The sequence below is a fragment of the Takifugu flavidus genome, chromosome 20 (genome assembly GCF_003711565.1).
Source record: "Takifugu flavidus isolate HTHZ2018 chromosome 20, ASM371156v2, whole genome shotgun sequence".
In the NCBI taxonomy this organism is placed as follows: Eukaryota; Metazoa; Chordata; class Actinopteri; order Tetraodontiformes; family Tetraodontidae; genus Takifugu; species Takifugu flavidus.
Window position 1 is genome coordinate 10,635,608 of NC_079539.1, and position 14,813 is coordinate 10,650,420.

The window sequence follows — 14,813 nt, forward strand, 5'->3', positions numbered from 1 at the left end:
CCATTGATAGGCAGTTCTATCCTGGACCAGATCAATGGTTCTTTAGTGTCAGGTTATGTACCGTGGTCCTACAAGGTGGCAGTGATTAAGCCGTTGCTTAAAAAACCATCACTGGATCCTGACGTATTAGCAATATTATCCTGATATCCAACCTTCCTTTGGTTTTTGAAATTCTTCTAAACTCCTCTCCCTTACCCCCCCTCCTCTCCTCCCCTCGCCTCCCCTCCCCTCCCCTCCCCTCCTCTCCTCCCCTCCCCTCCCCTCCCCTCCCCTCCCCTCCCCTCCTCTCCTCTCCTCCTCTCCTCTCCTCTCCTCTCCTCTCTAGAGAAAGTTTTGATTGTAACAGACACTGTATAGAGATTGATTGATTGATTGATTGATTGATTGATTGATTGATTGATTGATTGATTGATTGATTGATTGATTGATTGATTAGAAGAACAGCATATGTTGGATGTTCTAGAGGAAGAACCTCAGAATTTACATATGGACGTAGTTAGAGAGGACATGAAGGTACAAACACACGCGCGCACGCACGCACGCATTTACGCTGCCTGTCTGGATGGTTTGGGCGCTGCGTTGCCGTGCGTGCGTCACGAGGCCACCTGGGCAGGTGTCGCACGTAATTGGCTTCTGTCAATACCTTTGTATCGAACCAGCCAATCAGCGCTCAGCCAGCGCCGCCAGTTTGCGTCAGAGTCGGACGGCGGGGGCCCCGGAGCGGCGTCACTCAGAGCTGTTTGTCGGTGTTTGTATGCGGCTACAGGCTGAAGCGGGAAGCGTCGCACCGGGTTGAAGTTCACCCCAGAGGGCGGGGCCTGACCTCCTTCTGCGCCTCTCAGACCCACCGGAGGACGCGGAGATGTCAGGTTCAACCGTGCAGGTGAGCTTGGTGTCACGTTATGCTGCTAAATGTCTGAATGATGACTATATTCATCATTCCACGGACTTTACCAGTAGATCTACTCGAGTTTCCTGTTTTTCTTGTTTGTTGAGTATGAAAATAGGATTGAGTGAGACACCTGGAACTGGAGCTTTACAGGAAACTATCATGAGAATGGGGTAATTATCAGGAGGCCAGATCTCGTGGTTAAGGATGACATCCAGCTAAATCAGTTGTGATCATGGATCACTATGGCAGCTGTGGTATAAACCACATCATAAAACTATGGACAGCTGACAGTCAACATTCTCTTACAGATCCCACTCTGGTTACAGGATATCTGAGGTTGTGTTTGGGGTGCTGTCTTTAATGTGGCTGAACCCATGGGACAGTGGCCGGTGGCCTGAGAATGTATCTACTGAAATCCTCCCTTAGACGAAGACTTTGGCTCATTGTTCCTCAGATGCATCCTCAGAGGTGCTTCCATTTGCTCAGGTTTCTCCTGCATGTTCTCACCTCCTGAACCTTAAATGTGTCTTTATGTCCATCTCAACGTTGTTAGTGTGCAACATGAGTGTTTTCCTCCTGGTGGTGAAAACACCTCTGTCATTCTGAAGCTTTCAGAAGTCGGTTTGTTGGACACTCTTAAATGGCGCCCTGCTTTTACTGTTGGATAGAATACTTGTGTAGTGCTAACCCCTTTAAACCCATTACAATGTTAAATCTACTCCTAGGCAGCAGACATCACCCATAAAATCACTTGTGCTGTGTTTGTCAGAGCCATGATCTGCATGATCTGGAAGACGGGGATATTCTGGACCCAGAGTTTCAGCAGCGCTTGGAAGATGCTCGCAATCAGGTCAGACAGGAGATCCAACGAGAGCTGAAGATCAAAGAGGCGGCAGAGAGAATGAGGAGGGCTGTCACCAACCGGAAAATCTCTGCTGAGGTGGAGGGCCAGCTCAAGGCCTCGAGCCGGAAACTGGAGAAGTTGCACTGGAAGCTACAGGAGCTCAATGCCAGGTCGATGCCTGCAGAGCGGGATGACGTCTCAGGTAGCAAACAGACTTTTCCCTTCAGATGCGTCTGGTTGTAATAGCAGATCCTTCCTGACAGTTCGCAACTTATGAAGTTCTGCAGCATTTTCTATTTCTGTTTGACTAACTGTAAAACTACTTCATCATCATCATTCCTGAAAACACCGCATCATTCCTGGAATCCACCTTTTTAATCAGACGTATCCCTCATGTCGTCGTCTTGCTGCAGGCTGCCTGGAAGAAACGGACAACCCGCCTGAGTCGTGCCAGTGGGAAGAGATCAGGTCACCTCTGGCGCTCCGACTGAGAACACTGAAGAAGCAGCTCACCATGGAAACCAAAGTCAAACAGGGTGCTGACAACATGATTCAGACCTACACCAATGGGTCGATCAAGGTAGTGAACACTCCTCGGCACCTGTACGTTGTGGGTTTCTCTGTGGTGTTTAGTGGTTCTGAGGAAGAACCTGCTGTTGTGGTGATGCTGCTCAGTTGAGGCTGTGGGGACAATCTCAGTTTTCCTCCCAGTCTCTGCTTGTTCCACAGGGCCTGTAGTGTTGCTGGGTTAGGGGAAGGTCAGTGGTGGACCGTGTCAACACCGCCTGAGAGGCTCATCTGATGTGACTGGAAAAGGAAAAGGGCTGTTTGTGCTCGTATCAAAGAGGTTCCTTTACCTGCAGCCCTTGAATGTCAACTTTTTGCCTTGGCAAAAGGCAACCTTTAAATCAAACCTAGCTTGGCCACTTTCAGAGACAGCTTGTCGGCTCAGGAGCTGAAGGGTAGTGTCGAATTATTTGGATATGAGTTCCTGCATGTTTCCATGTCTGTTCTTGGTGTGACAGGACAGGAAGTTGCTGTCCATCGCCCAGCAGATGTTGCAGGACAGCCGCACCAAGATTGAGCTGCTGCGTATGCAAATCGTCAAAGTCGGACAGGCCAGAAACGGCGGGAGCGGTGGCTCTGACGGTACCGTCCTGTGGAAACGACCCTTGTTTTATTGCAGTTCTCACCTCTGCCGCAAACCTTTCCTCCTCTGCCAGGTCAGACAGAGAATCTGATGGGTCCTCTGGAGCTGCGGCTGGCCGAACTTCAGCACCACATCAAGATCGAATCTGCAGTTGTAGAAGGTGCAAAGAACGTTGTGAAGCAGCTGAGCGGACGCAAGATCCAGGACCGCCGCATTTTTGCAGAGGTTGGTAACAACTTATGGTTCCAGCGGCACCACTCTGAGTCTGCCTCTAAAATCACGAGGGGTGTGCCAGTTGACACCTGCTGAATTGTATTAAACTGGCAGATAAATCCAGGTTTGACTTCTTCAGGAATGTCGTGTGTCTCCCAGGCTCAAGCCCGGATGCAGGAATCCACTCAGAAGGTGGATTTGTTACGTCTCTCCCTGGAAAGATGTTCAGCAGAGCTGCCTCGGGACCATCCCATTCACTGTGGCCTCCAGGAGGAGGCGAGTGCGGCAGCCTCACCCTCGCCAAAGAAGCCATGCAGCTCTTTGTCCTCCTCCTGCAATTCCTTCTTCTTCAGACCGGCCAGTCTAACAGGTTTTCTTTACGGAGTTCCGCCAACATGAGCGTCAACAGTGTGGCGCCATCATCTGTGGAAGCTGAGCGGAATATTAACCAGGACTGTTAAAAGGCCTGAGACAATTGGTGTCAGCTTTGGAGCTGCTCATTTCTTCATTCATCAGTCTTGGAGACTCTCTTTAAATCAGCTTTTATCTTCTTTCCACTGTTACGGTCTGCTCCTCCTCCTAGTTCAACCGTGACCTCTGACCTCTGCCGCAGCCCCTGCAGATGTTGGTGTTGTTGCTTTTGACTTTTCAAACACTGTATCAGACAGATTCTCAGTGATCAGAACATAGAAAAGCTGTGTTGGTGGATCTATCTGAGTTGTCTTTGACTAGTGAGTAAATCAGTCTGAACAGAAACATTTCAGCATGACAAATATAGAAGAAATGAGGAAATGTTGGAAAGTGTTTTGTGGGACTGAAGTTGAAATTAGCTAAAATTTTTACCATCAGGACGACTGGATGTATGCGTGAAGGGCTGCCAGGACCTGTTGGAGTGCATTCCAGGCCGCAGCCATGTTCCCGGGCTGGGGGCCACTCCTAAAAGTCTGTCAGACACCAGGTCCGTGAGGCTGAGAACACGTAGTGGTGGGAAGATGAGCAAGGCTGAAGAACTGTCCTGTAAGTCAACGTCTTTGTGTCCACTAACCTGTCAAACTTCCATAACTTTAACCAATCACAGTAGAGGTCTGAAATCCATCATACACAGAATCAGGCCGAACATTAGGACCACCCACATAATTACTGCTGACCTATCCAGGCCTGGACTCCTCCTGAAGTTGTGCTGTGGTATCTGGCACCTACATGTCAGAAGAAGATCCTTTAGTGCTCTAAGCAGAGGTGGATCCTCTGTTCATTGGACCACTTGTGCTGGGCCAAGTGACTCTCCTCCTGGAGCCTTTCCAGAACCACTGCTGCTCTGTGTCAGGCAGCATCGTCCTGCTGAAAGAGGCCATCAGGGACTATTGTCTCCCTCAGAGGGGTGACCATGGTCTCTGGTAGGTGCAAGCCAAGCTTTTCCAGCAGAACGTTGAGCAGAGCCTCACGCTGCCTCTGCTGGTTCCAGACCAGACCATTGCTCTGTGGCCCAGTTCTGATGCTCCTGTGACCAGGGGTCAGCACTGGTCTGACTGGTGCTGACAGTGTTGGAGATGTTCTGACCCAGCTTTCCAGCCATCACACTTTGGTTGTGGTCCATTTTTTTCTGCTTCTATCACATCTACTGTGAGGACAAGCTCTCCCCTGTTGTCTACTGTCTCCAGGAGCCAGGATGTCTTGTTTTTTCTAAACAAACACAAATGTTCTGTTCACCTTTGTGTCTCCTCAGCGGAGTTCAGTGTTGTGTTGAAGGTGGATAACAGGATCATTGGGAGAACACACTGGAGACAGCTGGGAACCGAGTCCTGGGACCAGAGCTTTAGCACTGAACTGGAGCGGGTCAGTGCTTCTCACAGAGCTCACACTTGACACACATCTAATCACACACACACACACAAAATTTATGTGTTTGATCATCTCAGCTTTTATTCTTTAATAATTTGAATTTGTTGACGATCCTCTGATGTCACGATGACATCATCAGGATGACATAATCAGGTCCAACTGAAACCAAGGAACCAAAATAAATGAACTGTTATAACTGTGTTTACATGTGGTGAACCAGTCCAGGGAGCTGGAGATCGCTGTGTTCTGGAGGGACTGGAGGGAATTGTGTGGAGTAAAGTTCTTGAGACTGGAGGACTTCCTAGATAACCGTCGTCACGGCATGTGTCTCCAGCTGGAACCTCAGGGCATCGTCTTCATGGAGGTTTCTCACCTTCACCTGTTGACATGTTTTCAGCTCTGCATGTTTTCCTCACTCTCGCTCTGAAGGTGGCTACAGCAAACTTGCAAACTGATTAACATCATTTCCCAGGTGACCTTCATCAACCCCGTCATTGAGCGGCCGTCCAAACTTCAGAGACAGAGGAGAATCTTTCCTAAAGAAAAAGGTACAGTTGTTCTTTCATGTCCTCCACGCCTGTTTATTTATGAGGGTATCATGATGTTCTCCCAACAGCTGCAGCTCACAGAAGCTTTGCACGTCTTCCTCTTGCTAAACTTTGGCCTTCCTGTTGCTAAACTTTGGCCTTGCTGAACCCCAGGCTTCAGAAGAGGGGACAGGCCTTTATCTGACATTAATGCCTCCAACTGAGAGCATTAAGGAGTGCAGGATCAGCAGGTTGATGTGTCTCAACATCAGGAACCAGGATGAAACCTGGATATTTGCATCCATGAACTGTTCTGGAGAGTGAAGCTCCTCCAGCTGCTGAAGCTCATCATGAGCTGGTGGCTCGGCCCTCACTGGGCCACAAAATCTAGGATCAACAGGAAAACAAGAAGAAAACTTCTTTAGCTTAGTAAAGAGCTGCTCCGTAATCCTTAAAGCATCTCCCCAAAAGACCTCATTTCCATGTGAAACAGGCGCAGCAGCAACTTCTTGATTTTATTCACGGGTCAGAAACAACAGAGGATCTGACCAATCGCCTTTCATCTCTGGCATCTTCCAGGGAAGGACTTCCTGCGTGCTGCCCAGATGAACATGAACTTCGCCACATGGGGCCGTTTGATGATGAGCATCCTGCCTCCGTGCAGCTCCCTGGAGCCCACGAGCCCCCCAGTAACTACCCACAATTCTGCCTGCACATCATCGCCCACATGTCCGGCAGGGTGAGACCCCAAATACCTGCTGCTGCCGATGATGCAGCTGCTGCTGTTCTTGTTGCTGCTGCTGCTACCACTACTGTTGCTATTACTGCTGCTGCTGCTGCTGCTGCTACCACTGCTGCTGCTGTTGTTGCTGCTGCTGCTACCACTGCTGCTGCTGTTGTTGCTGCTGCTGCTGCTACTACTACTGTTGCTATTACTGCTGCTGCTGCTGCTGCTGTTGTGGTTGTTGCTGCAGCTGCTACCACTACTGTTGCTATTACTGCTGCTGCTGCTACTACTACTGTTGCTATTACTGCTGCTGCTGCTGCTGCTGTTGTGGTTGTTGCTGCAGCTGCTACCACTACTGTTGCTATTACTGCTGCTGCTGCTATTACTACTGTTGCTATTACTGCTGCTGCTGCTGCTGCTGTTGTTGCTGCTGCTGCTACCACTACTGTTGCTATTACTGCTGCTGCTGCTACTACTACTGTTGCTATTACTGCTGCTGCTGCTGCTGCTGCTGTTGTGGTTGTTGCTGCAGCTGCTACTACTACGACTGTTGCTACTACTGCTACTACTACTGTTGCTATTGCTGCTGCAGCTGCTGCTGTTGCTAACTAACCATGACTGATTTATTTGCATGTATGTTGTGCCTCTGTTTCTCTTTGCATGCCTCTGTTTCTCTCCTCTGTCCCTCCACACAACTAGCGTAATGAGTAGTAGTGGTCCTGCTCAAGGTTTCTTCCTGTTAAAGGTAGTTTTCTCTTCCGCTGCAGCTTGTTTGGGAGGTTCTGTACCGACAGTCTGGACTGTAGCAAAAATAATTACAATTGAATGTAATAAAATTAATGTAACTGAGTTTGTGTAAGTGCAGTTTGTGTAGCATCTTCATTGGTCAGATCAAATGTCTCCTTTGTTGGAGGAACAGAAGGTTGTAAATGATTGGGACAACAGTGGACGTTTCCTCTGGTCTTTCAGAGAAGCTGGTGTGATGAGTCCTAACTTTACTGAAGAGAAGTCTAAGAGATCTCCTGTTCACACCGGGGAACCACTGTGGTACATCACACAGGCGTCATACACCATTTCACTCACGTTAACCTCTATGAAATTGAACTGTAAAACTGGGATAATTATTCTAATCTGTTGTTTATCTTGTTGAAAGAAATCTCCCGCCAAGACCATGAGTCCAAAGGCCAAACGAGAACCTTCAGTAATTACACCTCCACAGTAAGTGTTGTTATTGCATGTTTAAATCGTCAGACTTATTCCATCTCTCAAATCTCCATTATTCAGCCACCCTCCTTTGCCTTTGTCCCTCTTGTTCTGTGCTGCAGTTCTAACAGGCACCTCCAGATGGACGACTTCAAATGCATTTCAGTGCTGGGACGAGGTCACTTTGGAAAGGTTATTTCCTTTTAAATTCTCCTCCTGGTTCAGGCCCTCCACTGAGCTGCATCTCCTTCCGCTGTTCTTCCATAAACCCCCCAAACAGACACATTTAAACACAATTGAGTCTTAAACCTCTCAGAAGTTGATGTTCAGAAACCTCCCAGATCCTGCTGGGAACTGGGGGGTTCCTCTTGATAAAGCACATCTGCTTCCTGCCCTCAGGTCCTGCTGGCAGAGTTCAAGAGGTCAGGGAAGCTGTACGCTATCAAAGCCCTGAAGAAAGGAGACATCGTGAGTCGTGATGAAGTCGACAGGTAACCCAGCTCATCATCCAGCTGGTATCGGTGTCCTGGGCGGCGTCCTGGCTACCAGGAGGACATTAGACTGCTAGAATCATTCCTATAGTCCCACCCGTGTGTTTGTGCTCAGTCTGGTTTGTGAAAAGAGGATCTTTGAAGTCATCAATGCTTCCCGTCACCCCTTCCTGGTCAATCTGCACGGCTGCTTCCAGACTGAGGAGCACGTGTGCTTCGTGATGGCGTACTCCCCTGGAGGAGACCTGATGACCCACATTCACACCAGCATCTTCACAGAGAAACAGGCTCGGTCTGCATCTGACCTCTGATTGCTGCTGAGCTCCTCCAGGTTTGGTTTATGTTCCAATGTTCTTTGTTTTCAGGTTCTACTCGTCCTGTGTGCTCCTCGGCCTTGAGTTTCTGCACCAGAACAAAATCATTTACAGGTGAGGTCATCACAGAACCCGGCTGAGCGGAACCTTCCTGTGTGTTCACCTCTTTGCTCCCCCAGAGATCTGAAGCTCGACAATCTGCTGATGGATGCAGATGGGTTCGTGAGAATAGCAGACTTCGGCCTGTGCAAAGAGGGTAAGCATGTGATTACTGCCGTTACCTCTGGTGTGATCAGGGTTTCCTTCATCTTAAGCTATTAGGTAGCGTGAGCATGTGGAAACAACTATACACTGAAAAAAGAATCCAAATCCTTCATATAAAGCAAAGACTGACCTGGAAGGGATTCATATTTTACTCCCTGATCCTCATATTCTGTTTAAAAACAGAATGATGGATATTTTCATTTGCACTAAAACTCCAGCCCTGAAAATGGAGAATATGAAGACATGAAATGATGCTGCCCTCAGATACTCAACGACCACATCAGAAGAACAAATCCACCAAGGTCGACCTCTAAACGTGTTGTGGACACCTCTGTCATGTGATGTCACAAACCACACACCAAACAGGTTTGGACGAGCCCCCAGGAATGTTGGCAGATTAAATAATAAGGCTCAAATCAGAGTGAGCAACTTTTCAATGGAGAAGTCCATATATTTTCGCAAAGTAACCTAAATTCATCCCAAGGATTAAATTAGGGCCGTCTGGGGGAACTGGCTAAAACCTTGGCTCAACCAGGCTCATGTTCACAATCCAAACTCACAACTAAATGAGCATCACAAACCACGTCTGCTGCAGAGGCCTCGGCCTCTCTTCTTGTCTTTGGTTTTAAAGACAATCAGAACAAAAAGCAATCACCTGCCAAGTCACCCTTGGTACCTGAGGCCTGCAATCATTCTCAACTTAAGTCATTACAACCACAGCCTCAAAGAGTGCCCCCCCCCCCCCCACCCACCCAAAGGGGTAGCCAGGTCAGCACCTGAAGTCCCATTACAGAAACCTGCTTGAAAAAGCAGATGAAATTACAACATCCACAATATTTGCTGTCATATAGATGCACCAGCATGTTCCTGTAGGCTGGGATTCATGACACGTGTGTGATGTCGTATGATATCACATGTGATGAGTGTGTACAGGTATGATATCACACGTGATGAGTGTGTACAGGTATGATATCACACGTGATGTTGTGTGTGTGTGTGTGTGTGCGATGTATGATATCACACGTGATGTTGTGTGTGCAGGTATGTCACACGTGATGTCGTGTGCAGGTATGATGTCACACGTGATGTCGTGTGTGCAGGTATGACATCACACGTGATGTCATGTGTGCAGGTATGACGTCATGTGTGATGTCATGTGTGCAGGTATGATGTCACACGTGATGTCATGTGTGCAGGTATGGGCCACGGGGATCGCACTTCCACTTTCTGTGGCACGCCAGAGTTTCTTGCCCCAGAAGTGCTGACGGAGAGCAACTACACCCGCAGCGTGGACTGGTGGGGGCTGGGGGTCCTCATCTATGAAATGTTGGTGGGGGAGGTCAGTAGAAACGGAATTCCAGCTGCTCAGAACAGGTTTTGCTCTTGATCCAGGCCCGCGATGCTCCCAACAGCATCCGGTCAGAGTCTGTCCCAGTCGGAGGAGACGGTTAACTGTGTCTCTGTCCTTTATGGGTTTTAGATTTAGTCACGGCTTTATTTCCAAATGTCCTTTATCAAGTTGAGGACAAGTTAACAGCCGTGTCCTGGTCTGAATGCACAGTCTAAAGCTAGTGTGCTGTGGTGTCCCCTCAGTCTCCTTTTCCAGGTGATGATGAAGAGGAGGTGTTTGACAGCATTGTCAACGATGACGTGCGCTGCCCGCGCTTCCTGTCCCCACAGTCTGCATCTCTAATCCAACAGGTTGGAATTAGTTTGATTTGATTGATGCTGCAGGTGAAAATGGACTTTAATTCTGTATGTGTAGCTTGATGCTCCCAAGCTGCATCTTCCACAGCGAAGATGCTGCACTCATTCATGCATCGCTCTCTTCCAGCTGCTGCAGAAGAATCCAGAGACGAGGCTTGGAGCTGGAGAGGAGGACGCTCTGCAGGTCAAGAGCCACCGATTCTTTCAGGTCAGACGAGGCCGACCTGGGAGGAGCTACGCAGCTCATCTCACCTGTCCACTTACACGTGCAACTGTTTGACTTGTCTCACCAGGCGACTGACTGGGACGCCCTCTTAGCAAAGAGGGTCAAACCTCCCTTCCTGCCGGTCATCAGGTCTCCCAAAGACGTAAGCAACTTTGACGAGGAGTTCACTCGTCTCAGGCCGGTCCTCACGCTGCCACGGACGGCGTGCGTCCTCACACCGCAGCAGCAGCAGATCTTTGCTGACTTTGATTTTTCTTTGATGACCTGAGCTCCTGTCCTTGCGTCCTTGTTTTGACTCATGCACCATTAAATTTGACATTCCACAGCCTCAGACTCTGCGGGCTGCTGCTAACGGGCTCTTTACAAACTGGCTAATTCTCGATATTTGTATTTAGGGGAAGTGAAAGCATTTATATCTGATGGACACCAGATTAGCAAGAAAGACATTTTTATTCACTCGTACAGTCAATTAATGCATGGAGTTATTGCATATAAAGCAGAAGTAGAGGAATGAACCCACTTTCTCTTGGATGGAGACACATCCAATGAACCAGTGTGGCTCTACATCAAAGGCCAACATCACATTTGCTATCTTACAAGTTTCTACTGAAAAAGGAAAAATAGAACTATCAAAAGTTATTGCCCTTAAAGTCTAATAGTCACTAATATTCACTGATTTTCCTCCCGCTAACAGTCAAAAAGATTTGCTGCTTTTAAATTATATTTAACACCAAATAACTTGAGTGAAATTCATGTAAAATCAGTTCTTGTGCTTCATGGTTGGACTCTAAACTCTAAACAAGTAGAAATAAATAAATAAAAAAACAGAGAAACCAACAAGAATTCCACCTTGTAAAGGAACGTCATGAATATAAAAGATTTCAGAGCATCTAAGAGGAACCACAGCGATGAGGATTGTCTGCACGTGCACCTGACACAGAGTTCATTCAAAATCACGTAAAGCAAACACGCCGTGTTAAAATACAACTTTAGGCTTAAGGTAGAAAAGCACGAGGGGAGTGCTGGTACTGAGGAGAGGACGCCACCCTGGAGGGGGGCAGCTTTAAACCTGGTTGCTTCCCTCCCGGAAGTACACCTGCTCCCACACCACTGTGCCCCACACACAGAAGAACCCCCACAGGTTGTGGGCGGGGCCCCGGTCGAAGGGGTTTTCGTCAGCACCACAGTGCCGGAGGTAGGAGATGCGGTGGCGCGACATGAACTCCCAGGTGGTGGTGTTGAGAGAGATCAGGTAGAGGTGAGAGCCCAGGAGCAGCAGCACCACCAGCGACAGCAGAGCCACCACAACCACCACAGCCAGCAGCAGACCGTTGGAGTGCAGCCACGGGCGCCACGAGGTGGTGGGGTTGAATCCAGTGCTGAGGAGGAAGAAGGCAGACAGTGAGAGAGAGGAGCCGCTGGCACAAGCAGGGGCTGTGAACTGGTGACTGTGGGACTCACCAGGCAATATGGAGCCCCCACAGCAGCACCAGCAGCTCCACCAGCAGGTAGAGCACAAACCAGCGGTGGTTCTTCTCACCCACGCAGTTCTCGATCCAGGGGCAGTGGTGGTCGTAGCGCCGCACACAGTGCTGACACGTCTGACAGTGCTTGGACCTCATTGGCTGCTGCTTGAGGGAACATCATTGGCTTTAGAGCAACACACTCAATCTCCACAGAGCTTTCTGAAATTCTGCACAGAGAAATAAACCAATGGAACTTATGGAAATGTCTCATGAAGCAACTACAAATGGGAGAAGCTGCAGAAGGGATGTTCTGCTCCTGACTGGCTGCTTTATTCAAGGTCAGATCAGTGCGAGTATCCCAGACTTGCCAGTATCCTTCTGGGTCTTCAGCCTCCCTTTATCTGTTGACATGACTCCCATGCTGCCTTCTCTTCTCTGGTGGCCCAGAAGATCCAGAAAAGACTTAAAAATCCTTCTTACCCTCAAGGTCCTCAGAGGTCCAGCTACATCATACCTGGAGAAGCTGACAGCACCAGGGGGCCAAGCATTTAGCCATCAGGCCCCCTGCTGTGGAACCAGCTTCCTGTCCAGGTATGGGAGGGCGATGAAGATGAAAACCTTCTCCTGGGAGAAAGTCATTCATGCTGTAGCTATGGCCATTATGCTAGCTAAGCTAATGCTACTGGTTAGAAGAGGAGCAGCTACCCTTTAGCATCGTCTGATCTTCTCTGACTGCGGGCTGACATCAGCTCATCCTGGATAAATGTTGGATCAATTCAAGTGGAGAAAGATTCCAAAGAACCTGCTGACAGGAAAGACAGAAGCTGAGATGATGGCGGAGCGGGCAGACGGCCATGGTCCAGGGGGCTAGTGCTCACACACTGCTGGGTTCTCTATTCTAGACCAACATGTTTGATCCTGTAGATGGTGGTTACATAAGAATGAAAGCCATCCTCCTGCTGTACCTCTCTTATTTCCCGTGGAGACGGCAGCTCAGAAGCTTCACTGGTGAGAGCCCAGGTTCACACCCAAACAGGACCAAGAAAGACAGAAAACTGGTCTTGAATCAAGCTGATGTTGAAAACAGGCGTCATGAAGCTGGAAGAGCCTCTGAAGCCCATGACACGCTGAGTCAGGGGTCACTGACCTGACTGCACCTACAGAACTACGGCTCTGCTGAAGAGACCCTTGATGGTCTCTACGTAGGGGTCCGGTAGGAACGCCCCATCAGGCCAAATTAGCCATCATTTTGGATCAAAAGGTGGATTCTGTTTTAGTTTCCAAGCAGTCGTATCTGCTCGGCTGTTACTGTATCGGTGCAGGTGCTGAGCCACTGTCAGGTTACAGTGGAAGATACAGTTGGACTACAGTCACTGCAGGTGCCGCCTTCAAACATCTATTATTTAAGCTAACAAGCTACAGCCGGGTCACCTCCTCCACCCACGGCTCATTTATGTACACTAACGTTGGGTTTGATGGTTAGTCTTCAAGTTCCAGAACTAAACCAGAAAAAACAGGAATCATGTGCTGATGGTGGAGATGAGGATGATGATGACGGCGATGATGATGCTGGCTGGATCACCTGGAGGAGGCAGTGACCACAGCGACGCCGTCTCAGGGACTTGGAGCTGGGTTGGATCATGTCCTGTTGCTCCTCAGTCACTCCCAGTGGGAACTGGGAACAGACCACACAAGCTGGTCAGCAAAGCAGGAGAATCATGCAGTTTGACCCAAAACATCTGCTACACGTGGAATACTTCAGGACAGTTTAGCTTGAGGGGGGGTAGGTCCTTCTGATCAGCCAGGAGGTTCATCTCATCATTCATCCTCCTCTCCACTGAGAAGCACAACAAAAACACGAAGTGGGACTGTTTATCACAACTAGAACTCCTCAGCTCCTGGTTTGGTTGTTCCTCTGACATCATTGGCTGTTGGACCTCCTACAGACAGACGGGAGTCCTCCACCATCACATCTACTCAGCTGAGGTGACCACAGATGGACGCTGATGTCAGAAGCTTCCAGCTGCTGTGTTGGGTCCTCAAAGTTTGAGGGTCTTCACCAACACATGCAGCTCAGGGCGGGTCCAGATTAGTGGACATCCCGTTAGGGAGAGAAGAAGAACTTTACCTGGAGAGCATCTTCAGACAAGATGAAGCCTGGATCCATGAGAGAAACCGCAAAGTAGAGCAGGACCGACACCAGAACCAGCAGCACAAAGAGCACCGGCTGGACCAGCTGGCCCGTCTCCTCCTGCCTCCTGAGCTCTGCGCACACACACACACACACACACGTTGTAGTGAGAAAGCATCCTGTGAACACTGATGAAGCACACAGCGCCTTTTACATGACGTCAGTGGTTGTGTTCGTGTTGATGGCAGTGTGTGTGTGTGTGTGTGTGTGTTGCTTTGGCTCAGGGCAACAGCTCCGCTGATGCTAACATCCAACCCACAGATGAAGGCGGTGCGGGCTGCAGGTGTGCACCTGTGGGCCCAGCTTACCTGTATCCTGCAGGAAGAGGATGAGCGTGATGACCCAGGTCAGAACCACATGAGCCGTCCTCACCACAAAGCCCGACCCGAACACATTTTTGAACATCTTCCTGTTTTAGCAGCATATCAGCGTTTCCATCCTGGTCCTGCCGTGCGCGCGCACACGCACGCCGCTGGTGAAGAGTGAAGGTTGGACTGTCCGAGGCGGTGGAAGCTGGACTGGTCCGGAGCCGCAGCCGGACGGACCGCAGCTCCGAGCGCCTCTGTCGGTGCCGTCGGACGACAAGCGGCGGGGAAACGAGGTCCAGCTAAAAATTAGGACGGAGAACCGGTCCGTGATGGTGTCTCTGGCGACGGTCGTTAAAGCCCGGATTTGTCAACAAGATTCCGCTACGGTGTCCCGAGAGGGACAATTGCAGCGACGCCAGAAAGAGTCGCGTGTTCAGAAGTCTGGGCCCAG

The 14,813-nt window shown here is 49.4% G+C and overlaps 2 protein-coding genes and 1 long non-coding RNA gene across 3 annotated transcripts; 2 read left to right on the top strand and 1 right to left on the bottom strand.

The window, feature by feature from the left end:
* The first annotated feature begins 694 nt into the window (after positions 1–694).
* On the top strand, positions 695–10,722 carry pkn3 (protein kinase N3). The gene is made up of 22 exons (XM_057019485.1): positions 695–883; positions 1,662–1,938; positions 2,150–2,316; positions 2,762–2,885; positions 2,960–3,111; positions 3,259–3,469; positions 3,949–4,116; positions 4,823–4,932; positions 5,159–5,302; positions 5,411–5,486; positions 6,045–6,204; positions 7,162–7,216; positions 7,346–7,410; positions 7,518–7,587; positions 7,795–7,886; positions 8,002–8,178; positions 8,252–8,314; positions 8,380–8,456; positions 9,661–9,803; positions 10,058–10,165; positions 10,299–10,379; positions 10,465–10,722. The coding sequence occupies exons 1-22, from the start codon at positions 863–865 to the stop codon at positions 10,663–10,665; spliced, it is 2,742 nt and encodes a 913-aa protein (XP_056875465.1). The 5' UTR covers positions 695–862; the 3' UTR covers positions 10,666–10,722.
* LOC130517543 (uncharacterized) lies at positions 8,463–9,641 on the top strand. The gene is made up of 3 exons (XR_008947741.1): positions 8,463–9,366; positions 9,398–9,473; positions 9,533–9,641. It is a non-coding gene; the product is annotated as an uncharacterized LOC130517543 (long non-coding RNA).
* Positions 10,723–10,828: 106 nt separating the features above from the next.
* Positions 10,829–14,730, bottom strand: zdhhc12b (zinc finger DHHC-type palmitoyltransferase 12b). Its single transcript, XM_057019483.1, has 5 exons — positions 14,363–14,730; positions 13,992–14,128; positions 13,446–13,538; positions 11,859–12,025; positions 10,829–11,776 (listed from the first exon to the last, which is right to left on the bottom strand). Exons 1-5 carry the CDS (start codon positions 14,457–14,459, stop codon positions 11,461–11,463), a joined length of 810 nt encoding a protein of 269 aa, XP_056875463.1. The 5' UTR covers positions 14,460–14,730; the 3' UTR covers positions 10,829–11,460.
* Positions 14,731–14,813: the final 83 nt, after the last annotated feature.